The sequence below is a fragment of the Armigeres subalbatus genome, chromosome 3, assembly GCF_024139115.2.
Source record: "Armigeres subalbatus isolate Guangzhou_Male chromosome 3, GZ_Asu_2, whole genome shotgun sequence".
NCBI lineage: Eukaryota > Metazoa > Arthropoda > Insecta > Diptera > Culicidae > Armigeres > Armigeres subalbatus.
The window spans coordinates 332,654,488-332,674,868 of record NC_085141.1 but is presented as its reverse complement, the minus strand read 5'-3'; the positions used below and the strand labels follow the sequence as shown (position 1 = coordinate 332,674,868).

General features: G+C 42.5%; 1 protein-coding gene across 1 annotated transcript in view; it reads left to right on the top strand.

The window, feature by feature from the left end:
* LOC134222734 (uncharacterized) overlaps window positions 1–19,693 on the top strand; it is a 30,958-nt gene extending 11,265 nt beyond the window's left edge. The window contains exons 3-5 of the mRNA XM_062701898.1: window positions 578–871; window positions 939–1,409; window positions 18,867–19,693. Coding sequence (XP_062557882.1) covers window positions 578–871; window positions 939–1,409; window positions 18,867–19,000 — 899 coding nt within the window. The 3' untranslated portion in view covers window positions 19,001–19,693. The remainder of the gene's footprint in view (window positions 1–577; window positions 872–938; window positions 1,410–18,866) is intronic.
* The last annotated feature ends 688 nt before the right edge of the window (window positions 19,694–20,381 follow it).

Below are 20,381 nucleotides of genomic sequence, written 5' to 3'. Positions count from 1 at the left end.
TTTCACAGATAATGTTTTAATTTCAATCATCTTCTTCTTCTTATTCTTCTTATTGGCATTACATCCCCACACTGGGACAGAGCCGCCTCGCAGCTTAGTGTTCATTAAGCACTTCCACAGTTATTAACTGCCAGGTTTCTAAGCCAAGTTACCGTTTTTGCATTCGTATATCATGAGGCTAACGCGATGATACTTTTATGCCCAGAGAAGTCGAAACAATTTCCAACCCGAAAATTGCCTAGACCGGCACGAATCGAACCCAGCCACCCTCAGCATGGTCTTGCTTTGTAGCCGCGCGTCTTACCGCACGGCTAAGGAGGGCCCCTCAATTTCAATCAATGAATTTAAATATCAGCCAAGTCTGGTACTTCACGCATTTTTTTTTCAAACCCTTAATCTCAATAAAAAAAAAACATATTTTTTGTTTTTAGTCAAGATTTGCCTGACACCATGAGCTTGTCTTGTAAACTGATTCTTACGCTTTTTATCTCGATAGTGAACAACAAAAAACTAAAAACAATTTTGAAAAAAAAAAGTTCGCTTTCAAACTTATTGTATATTTATTTTTCTCTCGCAGTTCCTGAAACTAACTTTGTTCTGCGATACTACAGCAACAACATTAGCAACCTTGTGATGGTCCTCTGCAGCGTGTATGGAATCTTCCCTGCTCCGGAACTATCACTCTGGATCAACGAGTACCGGCTGGATAATGTCACCGAGAATATTCTACTCACACAATCCGATCTTTACGACAGCTCTATTAGTATTCATCTGGTCCTGTACGAGCGAATCCAACAAGATGACGTCATCAAATGCACCCTCGGTGTAAAGAACACCGAGTACCTGAAAACTAAAGAAACCGTGTTCGTCGGTAAGAATTCTAATATTTTTTAAACATGTGCAAATATCTATCAGTTTGCTTTATTTCTTCCTCACAGATGTAAATAGCTTCCCGGTAGTCGAACACAACTCCGTTTTCGACCACGTCAGCACGACGATCAGTGAACCTTCCAGTTCATCAACCGAAAGCACTTCTTACTTTAGCACTAGTTCGACTGCACTCCCCACCAGATCCGACAAAGGGTTCACCGAGCCGACAACTGCGTCGACGTCTCCATCGCCTTTCACCACCCCCACCAGTAGACTGTTCAACGAGGTCTACAAAGAACCGGACGCCGTAAAGCACCCAGCCGCGGTTACCGTGCTGGCTCCGACGGCCCGGGTGGTCCTTCACCACTTTGCTCCTTCGCTGCAGCCGGCTGTTGTTCGGCTGAAGCCCACGCCGCCACGGATTTTCACGGCCGGTGGCGAGCAACCGGGTGCAGTGGATTCCGACGAAGTGACCAACGTAGTCAACTTCAAGGAGGTCTTCAACGAGAACATGCTCTACAGCAGTGGCAGCCGCGGAGGTGAGTTTTGCACAATCGATTTTGGACTATCATTTCGGGCACATATGCTGGGGCTATTACCGGAAGTCACGTATTCCGGTCACATACGACAGCCTGTCGGCAATAATAGAAAACTGTAATACGATCGGATTCAATTTCGTGTGTTCGCTTTGTTGGGCAGGACAAAGTTTCGCCAAGAACTTTTCCCTTCCCATTATCGAGCTCATCATCATCATCATCAGCAGCAGCAGCAGCAGCACCGGCACCAACATGGAATCAAACACCACGCGAAGCGTGCCGCACACTAACGAGCAACAGTAACAGCGAAAGTGTGCCGAGCATATGATGAAGGAAATTTCTGCCGCGTTTCTATTTCGCACGATGGACTGACTCTGACACGCACGCGGGCGACTCGACGACGGAAGTTGTGAGAAACATGAAGTCAGTTAATTTAGTTTCCGGAAAGCGCGGGCAAAGTTTGCTCTTTGCTGCAGCACAAACATTCGGCCCTTTCAGTCCCGTTGTACTAGAGTAGATATTCAGATTATTATTTCGATCTTCTCGTGTTTCTTAAATGTTCTTTTTGGCTTAGTATAGCAGAGCAGAAAAGCGTTTATATTATTTACTAGCAGACCCGACGAACTTCGTTTCGCATAAAAAAATCTCTGATTAGTTCTCGAGTTATGTAGAATTTTCTGGTTCATTTGTATGGGAGCCCCTCTTTCCAGAAGAGAAATGGGTTTCAAACCACCACAGAAATATATCTTCTCTTCAAAAACCTCCACATGCCGGATTAGGTTCCATTTGCACGATTAATTTTCGAGTTATGATGAAATTGGTGTTTCATTTGTATGGGAGCCCCCTTTCCAAAAGAGGGGAGGGGTCTAAAACCATCTTAAGAACCTTCGCCGACCCCAAAAACCTCTACATACAAATTTTTACGCCGATCGGCTCAGTAGTTTCCGAGTCTATAAGGTTCAGACAGACAGAAATTCATTTTTATGTACAGGGGTTAGGCAAAATGATTGAGATAGGCAAAATTTGGCCCAAATTCAAATCCTTATAACTTTTTGAAAAATTGATGAAATTGGACAAAACCGGAAGCATTCGACGGCTAATTTAGTCAAGATTTAGGAACATGCATGGTCACTATTACTGGCCACCGGACACCGGAGATGTTCCGGATTTTCGGAGGCCATGTCAAAAACACATTTTTTCTGCCGCTTGTATTTTTATGTGGTTTGAAGTTACATCGATAAACACTATTTTCCTAGAAACTAGATCTTATTGAAATTTGAATGCGGGCGGTTGCGCTAAGATCCGTTGAAAAACATACGAGATATGGCCATTTCAGTAAACCTGGTTCCGGATACTATGGTTAATTATGTATATCCTTCCAATCACGTATATATTATCCGGTACCATATCAATATGGGTATCAAACTTCAAGATTTTTCATGAAGATGCTTCAGGAAGCATATTCAGGATGATCAGTTGCTCTGACCACTCTGTAGTAGGTTCCAGGTGCCCCGGGGGAAGTGGCCAATTTGATAAACGTTCAGAACCCTATCAATATGGGTATCAAACTTCAGGATTTTTCATGAAGATGCTTCAGGAAGCATATTCAGGACGATCAGTTGCTCTGACCACTCTGTAGTAGGTTCCAGGTTCCCCGGGGGAAGTGGCCAATTTGAAAAACGGTCAGAGCCCTATCAATATGGGTATCAAACTTCAGGATTTTTCATGAAGATGCTTCAGGAAGCATATTCAGGACGATCAGTTGCTCTGACCACTCTGTAGTAGGTTCCAGGTTCCCCGGGGGAAGTGGCCAATTTGAAAAACGGTCAGAGCCCTATCAATATGGGTATCAAACTTCAAGATTTATCATGAAGATGCTTCAGGAAGCATATTCAGGATCATCAGTTGCTCTGACCGCTCTGTAGTAGGTTCCAGGTGCCCCGGGGGAAGTGGCCAATTTGAAAAACGTTCAGAACCCTATCAATATGGGTATCAAACTTCAGGATTTTTCATGGAGATGCACCAGGAAGCATACTCTGGACGATCAGTTACCCTGACCGCTCTGTAGTAGGTTCCAGGTGCCCCGGGGGAAGTGGCCAATTTGAAAAACGTTCAGAACCCTATCAATATGGGTATCAAACTTCAGGATTTTTCATGGAGATGCTTCAGGAAGCATATTCAGGACGATCAGTTGCTCTGACCACTCTGTAGTAGGTTCCAGGTTCCCCGGGGGAAGTGGCCAATTTGAAAAACGGTCAGAACCCTATCAATATGGGTATCAAACTTCAAGATTTTTCATGAAGATGCTTCAGGAAGCATATTCAGGATCATCAGTTGCTCTGACCACTCTGTAGGAGGTTCCAGGTGCCCCGGGGGAAGTGGCCAATTTATAAAACGTTCAGAACCCTATCAATATGGGTATCAAACTTCAGGATTTTTCATGGAGATGCTTCAGGAAGCATATTCAGGACGATCAGTTGCCCTGACCACTCTGTGGTAGGTTCCAGGTGCCCCGGGGGAAGTGGCCAATTTGAAAAACGTTCAGAACCCTATCAGTAGGGGTATCAAACTTCAGGATTTTTCATGGAGATGCACCAGGAAGCATATTCTGGACGATCAGTTACCCTGATCGCTCTGTAGTAGGTTCCAGGTGCCCCGGGGGAAGTGGCCAATTTGAAAAACGTTCAGAACCCTATCAGTATGGGTATCAAACTTCAGGATTTTTCATGGAGATGCTTCAGGAAGCATATTCAGGACGATCAGTTGCCCTGACCACTCTGTGGTAGGTTCCAGGTGCCCCGGGGGAAGTGGCCAATTTGAAAAACGTTCAGAACCCTATCAGTATGGGTATCAAACTTCAAGATTTTTCATGGAGATGCACCAGGAAGCATATTCAGGACGATCAGTTGCCCTGACCACTCTGTGGTAGGTTCCAGGTGCCCCGGGGGAAGTGGCCAATTTGAAAAACGTTCAGAACCCTATCAATATGGGTATCAAACTTCAGGATTTTTCATGGAGATGCACCAGGAAGCATATTCTGGACAATCAGTTACCCTGACCGCTCTGTAGTAGGTTCCAGGTGCCCCGGGGGAAGTGGCCAATTTGAAAAACGTTCAGAACCCTATCAATATGGGTATCAAACTTCAGGATTGTTCATGGAGATGCTTCAGGAAGCATATTCAGGACGATCAGTTGCCCTGACCACTCTGTGGTAGGTTCCAGGTGCCCCGGGGGAAGTGGTCAATTTGAAAAACGTTCAGAACCATATCAATATGGGTATCAAACTTCAAGATTTTTCATCTGTCAATGAACCACGAGTTGTAACTGTTAGGAGAACTACCCACACGGTACAATTTTGGCGGTTACGGTGGGCCGGACAAGAAACCAGAATGTCAGATGTTAACCCGATTGAGATGATGATTTGATAATAATCCGACCGGTACAAGAAGAAGAGACGTGCAGCGGTCACGGTGGATCGACCAAGTGGAACGCGACCTATTTGCGTATCTTTCGCAAAAATGAAAAACAGACGTCATATTCTGGATTTGTCTTCATAATAGCAAATACCTTGTCTTCCAAAATAATTTGATAATCGGCAGGCTTCACTTTGCCCTTAAGTGCCATAATAGGACCATGGTCATGTACCCCATAGCAACCCACACAATTGCTAAGTCATGCTTGCGATCTGCTGCCATTGATGGCAGGTCATCTTACACTTGGTCGATCCACCGTGACCGCATCGCGCCTCTTCTTCTTGTACCGGTCAGATCATTATCGAGCACCATCTCAATCGGGTTGTCGTCTGACATTCTGGCTACATGCCCGGCCCACCGTAACCGCCAAAATTGTACCGTGTGGTAGTTCTCTTAACAGTTACAACTCGTGGTTCATTGGCCTCCACCACCACCTCCATTGACTTCCATCTGCTCCCCACCATAAATAGTCCGCAACTCCTTCCATTCGGAAACTCCAAGGGCGCGTTGGTCCTTCGCCAGCAACATCCAACTTTCGGCCATAGAGGCCGACCAGTCTAATTAGCGTTTTGTAGATAGTCAACTTCGTGCGGCGGCGAACTCTATTCGACAGGAGAATCCAAAAGCAACTCCATGAAAAACCTTGAACTTTGATAATGAGTATTGAGTATTTGATATGGTTTCGAACATTTTGCAAATTGGTCACTTCCCCAAGACACCTGGAACCTACTGCAGAGTGGTCATGACAGCTGCTGGTTCTAAAATGCATTTAGAAGTATCACCTCGAAAAATCTTGAAGTTTGATACCCACATTGATACGGTTCTGAAAGTTTTTCAAATTGGCCACTTCCTCCGGGGCACCTGGAACCTACTACAGAGTGGTCAGGGCAACTGATCGTCCTGAATATGCGTCCTGGTGCATCTCCATAAAAAATCTTGAAGTTTGATACCCATACTGATAGGGTTCTGAACGTTTTCAAATTGGCCACTTTCCCCGGGGCACCTGGAACCTACTACAGAGTGGTCAGGGCAACTGATCGTCCTGAATATGCTTCCTGAAGCATCTCCATGAAAAATCCTGAAGGTTGATACCCATATTGATAGGGTTCTGAACGTTTTTCAAATTGGCCACTTCCCCCGGGGCACCTGGAACCTACTACAGAGTGGTCAGAGCAACTGATCATCCCGAATATGCTTCCTGAAGCGTATTCATGAAAAATCTTGAAGTTTGATACCCATATTGATAGGGTTCTGACCGTTTTTCAAATTGGCCACTTCCTCCGGGGCACCTGGAACCTACTACAGAGTGGTCAGGGCAACTGATCGTCCTGAATATGCTTCCTGAAGCATCTCCATGAAAAATCTTGAAGTTTGATACCCATATTGATAGGGTTCTGAACGTTTTTCAAATTGGCCACTTCCCCCGGGGCACCTGGAACCTACTACAGAGTGGTCAGGGAAACTGATCGTCCTGAATATGCTTCCTGAAGCATCTCCATGACAGCGCCCGAAGAGAGATACCCACATCGCTACGGTACTGACCGCTTTTCAAATTGGCCACTTCCCCCGGGGCACCTGGAACCTACTACAGAGTGGTCAGAGCAACTGATCATCCCGAATATGCTTCCTGAAGCGTATTCATGAAAAATCTTGAAGTTTGATACCCATATTGACAGGGTTCTGACCGTTTTTCAAATTGGCCACTTCCCCCGGGGCACCTGGAACCTACTACAGAGTGGTCAGGGCAACTGATCGTCCTGAATATGCTTCCTGAAGCATCTCCATGAAAAATCTTGAAGTTTGATACCCATATTGATAGGGTTCTGAACGTTTTTCAAATTGGCCACTTCCCCCGGGGCACCTGGAACCTACTACAGAGTGGTCAGGGCAACTGATCGTCCTGAATATACTTCCTGAAGCATCTCCATGAAAAATCTTTAAGTTTGATACCAATATTGATATGCTACCGGATAATATATACGTGTTTGGAAGGATATATATAATTGACCATAGTATCCGGAACCATGTTTACTGATATCGGATGTTTTTCAACGGATCTTAGCGCAACCGCCCGCATTCAATTTTCAATAAGATCTAGTTTCTAGGAAAATAGTGTTTATCGATGTAACTTCAAACCACACAAAAATACGAGCGGCAGAAAAAAATGTGTTTTTGACATGGCCTTCGAAAATCCGGAACATCTCCGGTGTCCGGTGGCCAGTATTCGTGACCGTGTATGTTCCTAAATCTTGACTAAATTTGCCGTCGAATGCTTCCGGTTTTGTCCAATTTCATCAATTTTTCAAAAAGTTATGAGGATTTGAATTTGGGCCAAATTTTGCCTATCTCAATCATTTTGCCTAACCCCTGTATATAGAAGAAGAAGAAGAAGAAGAAGAAGATAGAATAAAATAAAAACAAGGACTATCGATCCTTGAATCAGATCAAACTTGTACCAAATTTTAGAGAGTTAATGAATTAGCAGAGGCCTTGATTTCAATTTGTGAATCAATAAAATGTCCCGAGGACAATATAATCAGAATGAATCAATAGTTCGAAAGAATGAATGAATCAATAGTTAACGATTCGATTGGTATATAGATTCTACCATATTCCATGAAAAATGTCGAAATTAGAAACATTTTTCTGAAAGCTTGTTGAAAATCCTTGACGTTGGAGAGAGGCGAACGGGAGAAAACAGAAAGATAGAATAATTAGATTTGCTTTATTGAACTTATTTAGATTGACGCGATATAATGATAACAATCATGTTGTTCGCTAGGACGATGGTAAAGCAAAGCAGCGTGTTTGTGGCTATTTTATTTTTTGTGAGGTCGTACACTAGTTACGAAAGTACTTCGGGGTGGAGCGGGTATGCGTTGTCTCACGCACCATATAGAAGGTGAAGCAGAGCAGCGTGCTTGCGACTATCCAATTGGGATATTTTTTGTATTCTGTCTGAGTGCCAAGAGTTCGCGTACGCATTGACAATTCAATTAGATTTCATGTTCGCAAAGTGCACTGCGGCGCTTTTGTGACTGTTGGAAACGAGCCCGCGTTTTACGCGTTGTAAGTAAACCCGCGTTTTACGCGTAAGTGCACATCGACGGGGTGTCTTACGAAAGGCCGAAACGCAGAAGGCTGGATTCCCGAAAGGCTGAAATTGATGGGATGAAATTAATCCCAACCATACGATTTGTTGTACCCACCATGTTGAGTAATTGAATAGTGAATTATGAATAAAGAATAGAGAATGAGGAATAAAGAATAGTGAATTAAGAATAAAGAGTAAATAATAATGAATGAAGAGAATCAGGAATAAAGAATAAGGAATAAAGTGTAAAGAATAATGAACAAAAAATAAATTATGAAGAAGAAGTATAAAATGCAAAGAATGAAGAATAAAGAATAAATATTAAAGAGAAAGCGCGCTTCCGACAAGAGTGGCCACTTCTGGTACATGCAAGGTGCCCCCGGGGAACCCGCAGGAGGGGGCATTTCCGTTTTAGCACCAAAATATGCCGTGCAGCGGCTTTTTCATCATGATTTAGTAGATGATTATGCGCTTGAAACTGATAATTGACCACATTGGCCATTATTGGAGCCTATGAGGTGCCCTCGGGGAACCCGTAAAAGAGGACATTTCGGTTTTATCACCAAAATATGCCGTGCGGCAGCTCTTTTGTCATGATTATCCACCAAACAGATGGTTATGTGCTTGAAATCGATAAGTGATCACATTTGCCACTCCTGGTACATGCAAGGTGCCCCCGGGGAACCCGCAGGAGACATCATTTACGTTTTAGAACCAAAATATGCCGTGCCGCGGCCTTTCGTTATGATTTTCCACAAAAAAGATGATTATGCGCTTGAAATCGATACTCTTGGATCCTATGAGGTGCCCTCGGGGAACCCGTAAAAGGGGACATTTCCGTCATGATTTTCCACAAAATAGATAATTATGTGACCACATTGGCCACTCTTGGAACCTATGAGGGGCCCCCAGGAAACCCGTAGAATGGGACATTTCCGTTTTAACTCCAAAATATGCCATGCGGCGGCTCTTTCATCATGATTTTCCACCAATTTGGCCACTCTTGGAACTTATGAGGGCCCCCCGGAGAATCCGTAAAAGGAGATATTTCCGTTTGAACACTAAAATGTACCGTGTGGCGGCTCTTTCGTCATGATTTTCAACTAAACATATGGTCATGCGCTCGAAATCGATAAGTGACCACATTGGCCACTCTTGGAACCTATGGGGGGCCCCGGAGAACCCGTAGGAGGGGACAATTCCATTTCCACACCAAAATATACAGTGCGGCGGCTTTTTCGTCATGGTTTTCAACCAAACAGATGGTCATGCGATCGAAATCGATAGGTGACCACATTGGCCACTCTTGGAACCTATGAGGTGCCTCCGGGGAACCCGTAGAAGGGGACATTTCCATTTCTACACCAACATATGTCATGCGGCGGCTCTTTCGTCGTGATTTTCCTCCAAATAGGTGCCCTCGAAATCGATTATTGACATATTGCCCACCCTTAGAACCTATGAGGTGCCCCCCCAGGAGCCCGTAGAAGAGTACATTTCCATTTTAACACCAAAATATGCCGTGCGGCGGCTCTTTCGTCGTTATTTTCTACCAAACAGATGGTCATGCGCTTGGAGTCGATTAGTGACATTGTCTACTCTTGGAACCTATGAGGTGCCCTGCGAACCCGTAGGAGAGGACATTTTCATGTTTATATCAACATGTACCGTGCAGGTCAACCGGGCGGGTTCCGAGCCCGAGGATGGAAAGGGGTCCTCGTCAAGGCTGGGGCAGGCGTAGGGACTGCGTCGGCAAGTCCTTCTGTGCAGAGGGAAGCAGGCGCGAAGTCGACCCTTCCCACCTTCCGAGGACATAGGGCGTGGTAAGGCCACCTGGAAAGCCGGCAATGCGCTGGCACGATACCATGGTGCTCTACTAAAAAAGCTTGGCGGCAATGGAAATGGTTTAGCGGGTCGGGGATGTAGTCCTGCCTCCCTCGTTTGCTGATGGAGGTGGTCCCTAACCCCGCACTTCCTGGACGTCCAACCCAGGATGTCTGTTGAGCAGATTCCCCCTCCATTGCTTAGGAAGAAAAAAAAACACACACACACAGACATCACATCAATTCGTCAAACTGAGTCGATTGGTATGGGTCTCCGGGCCTCCTATAAAAAAGTTCATTTTTGGAGCGAACATATAGCCTTATATAGGATTATTCATTTGGTAGGAACAGTAAGAACACGTAAATGATCCCTTCTATTTGTTCCCAGGAAGAATCTCGAGCGGCCAATTGAGATGGTAATTAATTTTAAACGCACACTCATCTACTTGATAGAAAATCATGAAGGAAGAGCTACCAGAGAGCATATCTTGGTATAAAAATAAAAAATACCGTGAACTCTCCCTAATTCGATGTTTTGTAGCTTCCTTGTATATTTTTCCTTACTCGATGAAATTCAAAGTCCCTTGGATCTAGCGTACTACGCTTACCCCGTAAGTCGATAGCTAAGTTATTTTCCAATGCATTTTCACCTCGCTAACCCAATGTGGTCAAAAACAGTACATGCACGATATAGTTAGAAGTTGGAAGTAAAAAGTAATAAGCGAGAAGTGAGGAATAAGTAGATAGAAATGAGAAATTAGTGAGCGATATATGAGAAGTGAGAAGTGAAAAGTTAGAAGCAAGAAATTCTATGTGAGAAATGAGAAGTAAGAAGTGCAAAGTGAGAAGTGAGTAGTGGGAAGTGAGAAATGAGGAGTGACAAATTCGAAGTGCGAAGTGAGTAGTGAAGGGAGAAAGGAAAAGTTAGTAGTACATTTCACTACTAACTTTTCCTGTCTCCCTGAATGAATGAATGAGAAATGAGAAGCAGAAATGAGTTAAAAGAATTTATAAGTGAGATGTGCGAAGTGAAAATGAATAGTGAGAAGAAAAAAGGTAAAAGTGGGAAGTAAGAAATTCGAAGTGAGAAGTGAAAAGTGAGAAATGAGAAGAGATTAGTAGGAACTAAGGAAGTGAGAAATGAGAGGTAAGAAATGAGAAGTTAGAAGTGAGAAGTTAAAAGTAAAAAGGAAAAAGTAATAAGTGGAAATTTAAAAGCTAGAAGTGAAAAGTAATACGTGAGAAACGAGAAGTTAGAAGTAAGATACAAGAAGTTATAAGTTTGAAGTGAGAAGTGAAAAATGAGAAGTGAGATGTGCTAAGTGAGAAATAACATGTCCGAAGTGAGAAGTGAGAAATTAATAGTTAGAAGTTAGAAGGGAGAAGGGCGAAATGAGAAGAGAGTAGTGGGAAAAGAGAGGTAAGAAGGGAGATGTGCGAAGAGAGAATAAGAAGCAAGTGGTGAGAAGCAAGAAATTAGGAGTGAGAAATAAGTTGGAAGCAGGGAGTAATAAGAAATGAGAACCGAGGAATGAAGGAATGAGGAACGGAATTGTTTCTCTTTCCTTCTTTCTTTTTTTTCTTCCTTCTTCTGTCTCCCTTCTCACTTCTGTCTTATATCTCATCACTCACTTCTTACTACTCAAATTCTTGCTTCTCACTTCCCAATTACCATCTCTCACTTCTCACCCCTTGCTTCTGTTTTTCTTACTATTCACACCCTACTTCTCACTTCTCCCCACTTTCTTATCACTTTTCATTCCTCACTTTACACTACTCACATGTTACTGTACACATTACTCACTTCCGTTTCTCAGTACTCACTTCTCACTACTCTATTCTCTTTTAGAATATCTCATTACTCATTGCTCAGATCTCGCTGTTCACTATTCACTTCAAACATCTCACTTTTCACTTCACTTACAGAAATATAAATGTGTTCCCTATCTCGATACCTCCCTAACTCGATGGTCCCTTCAATATCGAGTAAGGGAGAGTTCACTGTATCTCCTTGTACAGGTTCCCCGGAGGCACCTCATAGGTTTTAAAAGTGGCCAATGTAGTCGCTAATCAATTTTAAGTGAGTGAGAGTAAACACGGAAATGTCCTCTCCTATGAGCTCCACGGGGGTACTTCATAGGTTCCAAAATGGAAAATGTGGTCACTTATTCATTTCAGTATAAAAACGGAAATGTCACCTTCTACGGATTCCCCGAGGGCATCTCATTGGTTCCAAGAGTGGCCAATGTGATCACTTATCGATTTCGAGCGCATAATCATCTATTTTGTGGAAAATCATGACGAAAGAGCCGCCGCATGGCATATTTCGGTGTTAAAACGGAAATGCTCCATTCTACGGGTTCCCTAGGGGCCCCTGATAGGTTCCAAGAGTGGCCAATGAGGTCACTTATTGATTTCAAGCGCATAACCATCTCTTTGGTAGAAAATCATGACAAAAGAGCCGCCACACGGCATATTTTGGTGTTAAACGGAAATGTCCTCTTTTACGGGTTATCCGAGGGCACCTCATAGGCTCCAAGAGTGGTAAATGTGGTCACTTATCGATTTCAAGCGCATAATTATCTATTGTGTTAAAAATCATGATGAAAGAGCCGCCGCATGGCATATTTTGGTGCTGAAACGGAAATGTCCCCTCCTGCGGGTTCCCCGGAGGCACCTTGCATGTACCAGGAGTGGCCACTTTCGTCGGAAGCGCTCTCATTGACCATACATTACCATTTTAGGAGAGTCTATGAAGAATTAGCAATCGAAAGGCATATGTGGACCGATTTTTATGCTCACCTTATATAATCGACAAGGTCCCCGTGGAAGTCGTTTCCCGGTGGCCATTGTCTCCAGAACCAGGATATCGCCACATATCCACAAAATTGATGAGTTTATCTTTCGAACGGTATATAAACTTTGTAATTCGGTTATAATTTGACTGTTTTATGAGCATTTAGATTTCTGGGTCAATATGACCCCAATATCTTATTCATAAGTTTTTCCTAATACCCGAAGGAGGTTAAAAAATAAAGAATAAAAAATAAAGAATATATAATAAAGAATAAAGAGTAATGAATAGAGAATAAAAATTGCATAAAGAAGAAGGAAGAAGGACAAAGAAGGAAGAAGGAGGAAAAAGGACGCAGGAAGGGAAAAGGAAACGAGATGAAAGATTGAAGAAAGAGGAAGAAGGAAAAAGTAAGATAAAGATGAAAGACGGAATTATGATGAAGAAAGAAGAAACAAGGAAGAAGGAAGGATAAAGATGGAAGAATGATGATGGAAGAAGGAAGAAAGAAAAGGAACCAGAATGAAGTAAAAAATGTAAGGAAGAAGGTAAAAGAAAGGAGGAAGAAAGAAGAAAAGAGAAAAAATAAGAAAATTAGGGAAAAAGAAAACAAGACGAAAGTAGAATGAAGAAAGAAAGATGAAGAAACAAGAGACAAGGAAGAAGGAAGAAGGTAGAATGAAAAAAATAGAGAAAAAAGGAAAAGGAAGAAGAAACTAGGAAAAGGAAGCAGGTAGAGGAAAGAAGACAGAAAGGAAGAAGGTGGAAAAAAGACAAAAAAAAATCAAAGGAAAGAAAGAATGAAGGAATGAAGAAGAACAAAGGAAAATGAATTAAGAAAAAAACAGAAGAAAGAAGTAGGAAGAAGAAAGAAGGAACAAGGATGGCAAAGAAGGAAGAAGGAAAGAGAAACAAGGAAGGAAGTAACCATGGAGGAAGAACTAAGAAAAAAGAAGGTAGAACGAAGAAGGAGAGAGAAGAATAAATAATAAAAAAGAATAAAAAAAAAGAAAGTAATCTTGGCAAGAATCAAAAACCAAATACAAGAACCAAGAACAATAAAGTCTTGTTCCTTGCTATGTAACCTCCAAATTTTTTGAGCTGTATAAAAATTGAAAGACAACAAGAAGTCGCAAAAAGGTTTCGGATCATTTTAGTTTGTGCCCCTTCCAACAAACATTAGACACAGGTTAAGCGCTTGTATAGTCAAAAATAGTCTTCTTCAGCTAACAAATTTGCTTATTCGGCTTGAATCGTTAACTGTTAGTTTTTGAAATGATCGAAAGAGCTAGTTTCGGCATTCAATTTGTAGGTACTATCCTTTGATTACTTGATTTTACTATTGATTATCACATTGGCAACCAAATAACCAAGACGAACCTCTGTCACAGAACCTTACGTAGGAACTTCTGAAGGAACTTCCGTAGGAACTTCCATAGAAACTTCCATGGGAACTTCCAAAGGAACTTCTGTGGAAACTTCCGAAGAATCTTCCGAAGCAACTCCCGTAGGAGCTTCTGCAGGAACTTCCGTCGGAACTTCCGATGAACTTCCGAAGAAACTTCCATGGGAACTTCTGAGGAAACTTTTATGGGAACTTCCGAATAAACTTCCGTGGGAACTTCCGAAGGAACTTCCGTGGGAGTTTCCAAAGGAACTTCCGTGGGAACATCCGAAGAAACTTTCAAAGGAACATCCGTGGGAACTTCCAAAGAACTTTCCGAAGGTACATCCGTGGGAGCTTCCGAAGGAACTTCCGTGGGAACTTCCGAAAAAACTTCAATGGGAACTTCCGAAAGAACTTCCGAAGGAACTTTCGTAGGAACTTCCTAAGGAACTTCCGAAAGAACTTCCGAAGGAACTTTCGTAGGAACTTCCTAAGGAACATCCGTGAGAACTTTCAAAGAATTTTCCGAAGGTGCTTCCACAGGAACTTCCGTCGGAGCTTCCAAAGGAACTTCCAAAGGAACTTCCAAAGGAACTTCCGTCGGAACTTCCGTCGGAACTTCCGAAGGAACTTCCGTAGGAACTTCCAAGGAAACTTCCATGGGAACTTCCGACTAAACTTCCATAGAAACTTCCGAAGGAACTTCCGTGGGAACTTCCGAAGGAACTTCCATGGGAACTTCCGTCGGAACTTCCATCGGATCTTCCGAATGAACTTCCGTGGGAACTTCCGAAGGAACTTCCGTGGGAATTTCCTTCGGAACTTTCGAAAGAACTTCGGTAGGAACTTCCGAAGATACTTCCATGGGAACTTCCGAAGAAACTTCTGTGGGAACTTCCGAGGAAACTTCCATGGGAACTTCCGAGGAAACTTCCATGGGAACTTCCGAAGGAACGAACTGTGACAGTTTCGTTTTGACCTCCTGAACAAATTTGTAGAAGACGGCAAATTTCTAAATCTTATGGATTCCACAATATCTAACCCAATGAGTATTCCAATATACATTAGCTCCGTCAAGCATAGCATAGCATATGTGATTGTACAAATCGTGGGTGGCTATACAATGCTCAATTGAGCAATCTACTGTATATTGTCGCAAATTGGTACTTGGGTCAGTAGCAGTTGTATACCTGGCCACGTCCTTACAATCACGGAAGGAAGGGAAGGAATGTTAGTTCAACATCTACTAGTGAAGATGCAGGGAACCTATACTACCTTCATAGATGTCTCGGGAAGGAAAATTTGTGTTAGTGGGTAAGGTGAATAATAGGGAGCTCTATTCGACAATATAGAGCGTTTTTCAATAACAGTATATGCTGAAAAAATATTAAAATACATTCATCAATTTACTTACGAACCGTCCAAAGGAGGACAAAGTAACCTGGATTTTACAAATGTTTCACATTATATACAAAACACGTTCAACCGCTCGTATTTTACGAATGCTCTAAATCCTATCGGAAACACGTCCGATCACGCACCAATTGTTTACTCACTCGACCGCGCGAACTATCTGCTTACTGAGCAGAAACACGACAAAACAGGCACTGACGGCCGCGCAATGCAGAACACAATATTTCGGCAAATCGCGTGATCGTTCTGCCGTCCGAAACAAGAGCCAACTCGCACTGAACTAATTAACTTTATTACCGGCCGTGCAATCAAGAGCCGATCTGGGACTAAAATCTTGAAAAATGTGCCTGAGTGAATGGGAATAAAAACGGTAAAAAGTTTTATTTTGGAGTGAAATTATAGCCTTTCGGTACAACTTTGTTGTACGAGAAAGACAAAAACTATATACATTAGCTCCGTCAAGCAGAGCATAAAATATTCACCTCCACGAAACAACTTGGTGAGCGGGAAAATTTGTGAGTCCTGATTTTTTTTTCAAACCGGTTTACCAACGGCTTATATAGGGATTTGACCTAGCGTTCCGACTTTTTTCAAGGCTTGGTCTTTCGTGTAAGTAAAACCTATTTCGATCGGAGGAGAGTTGAGTATTATTCCCTAATGAGTATTTTCGCAAAATAGAAATATGAAAATATTGTATTCAATGTTCAATATTTCGTAATGAATCATGCATAACGGAGCTTTTTCAAGGGTAGTTGCTGGAGTGAGGCAATGATGTATACCATCTCTAATATTCCTCATCGTTACCGAACCGTGGACTGCTCTGACATCCTCTTACTATGAAGCACCGGATGATGTTGTTCTTCTACTGCAACGCTGCTCTCATATTCAGAGAAGCAGAACAACCTGACCGAACGCTTGTCTACAGCACTGACCATGATTTAATAGTTGACGTAACAACCATTGCACTTTCGCATGTATTTCGGATAATTTAGGGACAAACATAGCAAATTTAAAACAAATTTTCAGCATCATCAATCAAAAGGATCAACCCCGGATTTTGGAAGCGATAAACAACGTGCATAAGGACATCAAGTTCACCCATGCGGAGGAAAAGGAAGGTAAATTATCTTTCTTGGATCTACTGGTCATCAGGGAAGCAAGTAAGACATTGAGCCTCGATAAACACCATGAGAGTCATCTTATATACATCGAACCACTCGTATCAACATGAAATGGCAGCGTTTCATCACCTGATCCACAGGATGCAGACGATACCCCTGAGCGAAGAAAGAAAAACAAAGGAACTACAACATATTTTGGAAACAGCGAAAACCAACGGATACCAGGAGAGGACTATACGAGCAATCAGCAACAAGAAGGAAAGGACCCAACGCCGAAACTGACTAACAACGCTGACACCGATTGATGAGCCACTGAAAAGACTTTCGGTCCCTTATGATCAACATATCACCAACCAGCTACGCCATCGACTAAGGAAATTCGGCATCGATCTAGTATTCTCCATCAGAAGTAACCAACTCAAGTCTTTACTGGGGTCAACGAAGGATAAAGTAGAAATGTTGAATAAGGTGGGCATTTAGCTCTTAATGCGAAAAAAATCTATGTAGGCTAAAAAATGGTCATTAGTTGTAAGGTTCAAGGAGCATATGGTGGAAATAAGCAAGGCGAAAAAGGAAAGTGATAAGGGATTGCATTACGAATTTAGAAATTTAGATCTAAGGTAGCAGAGCATATATAAGGAAAATCACCCAATTACGGCATCAAATATTAGATCTTTAAGAAACGTCTCTTCACCGTGGAAACTTGATGTGGCACAGAGCTTGGAAATCTACCGTCAGGTACAAACCTCGCTGTTGAATGAAGATCAAGGAAACGGCAGATCTTGGCTCTTCAAGTTCCTACCTAAGCAATCAGACAATTAGTTAGTGTAGGTAAATCGACCGAAAACTTCACACAGTTTTTCCAATAATTCACCGTTGGACAAAGCTTTTGCGGGATGCTTTGAGCTTCTGATAGAACTTGCATATACTTTGACAATGCCACGGCTGTTCCAGTTGTCTCAGCTTCCATCTATAGCGATCCACGTTTTTCCGGGTCCCTTGCTGCAGCGCAACCGCCCACGCTGCGTTCTTCTCCTCCAGAGTTTGTCTGCACTTTTCGTCGAACCAATAGTTCTGTCGGCTTCTTCCTGCATAACCGACTATGTTCTCCGCTGCGTCGTTAATGGCTGCTTTGACTGTATTCCAGCAGTCCTTAAGAGGGGCCCCATCCCTCTTTCGGCAACGCTGCCTCGAGATGCTGCGCGTATGCAGTGGCGACATCAGGTTGCTTCAGTCGCTCTAGGTCGTACCGCGGCGGTCGTCGGTACCGAACATTGTTGAAGACTTGTTGTTTTCTTATAGTTATATAAAACAAAGTTATCAAATTTAAAAATCAAAATCCAATCTCTTCGATGAAATGGTTTTTCGTACATTTTGTATGAGAATTTCAAAACGAAGTTAACATTCGATAATGGAAAGATCGATTTGTGATAATTTTTGTTTGTTTACTTAGGCCGATACAAATATTTAATATCTATTTTGTCTCCCCCCTCGGATTTTTTGCCAAAAAATAATATTTTGAGGGGGCAACAAAATAAAATTTGGATAATTTTGAGGATTTTCAAAACATTCTCAAACAAATTCGAGAAGTTTTTTTATTTTTTTCATTTTAATATTTATTTTTTATTATCCCCCCCTCCCCCTTTGACTATTCGGAGACCAGTAGGATAAAAAGTTAAATAAATATTTGTAACGGCCTTATTTATAGAAACAACTTTATGACAAAAAGGAAAAAAAAACAAAAAAAGAAAAACCATTCTGAAGAACCGATTTATTTTCTAGAAGAATTCAATTTTTGGCGAGAAAAAGTTCGTCGGGCCAGCTTAAGCTTAATGAAAAACAAATTTCTACCCATCAAAGTAATAAAATAACAATTACAAGCTACCCTCTCTTTTGCTACTGGCATCACATTTCGCGAGTGGGACATTGCCATCTCGCAGACATTGCCATTTTGGCATTCATTAATCACTTCTACCGTTATCAACTGCGAGTTTTATAATTCTTATGAAAAGTCTTTTTTTACGATGATTCCCTTCGGCATTGCAAGGGTTTTTACGAGGCTTAATCCAATCCTTCGTTGGAAGTCAGTCAACTGAAATTATCATCCACCAGCCCACCCAGAGCACTCCCATAAACACATCGTCGAGTACAACGCACCACTTGAGCACATCTGTGATCTCATATCGCGTTTTCTGAGTTCCGACTGATATACCTACACCGCACCGAAGCAAAGGTGAAATAACGAAATCCGACATCGAAACCTCCTGTTGTATCTCGAACCTGATGCCTTTCCGATATATCCCCAAGTTGTTTAACATTCTCCCTTCTTCTTCTTCTTCTTACGTTATCTTACAGCCCTTCGACCCGGCGGTAGCGGCACCAGCGGGATCCTTTGGCGGCTCTCCGTCATCACCCCATTCGTCCTGACGGTGACGACGACGACGACGCTGATGATGAAGATGATGACGATGCTGAGGAGCAGGCTGTAATACATACGACCGAGGCGAGCAACTCCTCCGGACGGATCGTGAAACGTGGTTCTCCTTTGTTCGTACGACAGCGCCTCCGATCCGGATGCCACCACGTGTGTGGTGGCTGCGTTTGAATGTGTGTGTCTGTATGTATGTCAGTTGATTCCGACGGTGCGGTGGAAGTAAACCTTCAGAAAGGTTTGATTTCGGAGCCACGCGGGATTTTCCTTTCGTCTGCATTCTGACGCTGGGAAGCTCTGTTTTCGGTACTCGTCGCGTGGTGGTCGTAACATACCTAAGTAGGATAAGGAAGGCCAGTGAGCCAAACTCGATTAAACTTTTGCGGCTTCTCGGATTTTTTTTTGTTCGGTGCACCGAATAACGAATAAAACAAAGCAAATTATGTTCGGGGCACTGGCTGGTTCCTTCTCCGCCCCCGGATGGGGATAATGGGATTTGGTACCAGGGGAAGATTTCGTATGGAAGCAGCCTGCCGTTAAAGCTGCCTGAAGTGTGTGTGATAAAATGACATACGAGAGACGGTGCGATCCGATGGTTGGCGATGGAAGGGGGAGGGAATGCTCGAAATTAGAATGGTAACGAAGTTGTTCACGATACGGATCAAGAAGATTACATGTACGTTGATGACAGATGAGATGAGATTGCGAAAGAGCACGTGAACGATATGTTAAGTATGCTGTCACGGGACGAATAGGCTGAGTGGAGCTGATGGAAGTGGAACAACCAGGGAATCGGCTTGGTTTATTGGGAAATTTTCAATTATTCTCTGGGGGACCATAATTCGTGTCATTTCTCTGCATTAATGGCATTTTTGAAGCATTCTTTATCTTGCGAAAGATCAGCCTGTGGCAAATTACAACAGAATTATGATGAATGCCACTGAAGCAATAATCTATTGTAACATTTTTGCGTAGAAATTTTTCTTTTCCAAATTTGATATTTGTCATATGAAATCTATATCTACATCCGATGGACATGGCATATTTTCATAAGTCGCTGGATCATTGAATCTCGAACTGAAGAGGTGAAAATGTATGTGAAGTCCTGAATAATTCACACGGGCAGTTGATCCGGGACAGCTATAGTAATTATAATTACTTTCCCGAAGAAGCAACCAAAAACTTAACTTCGTAAGAACCTGTTCGCTGAATACATTCAAATGTGTCAAAACCATTAAAAAATCAAACAGACAGACTGACAGTCTTCCGTTGATCATGGAACATCTTGGAATGGTTAGTAGATGTGACTAAGATTGAAGAATATTTCATCTGACAATCCAGTTTTTTGAGAATTTTATGAAAAATCAAGAAACCTTATTTCGCATGTTGAATTTTCAGAACAAGTGTTACTTCAAAAAGTGTGAAGTTGCAATTCGTGA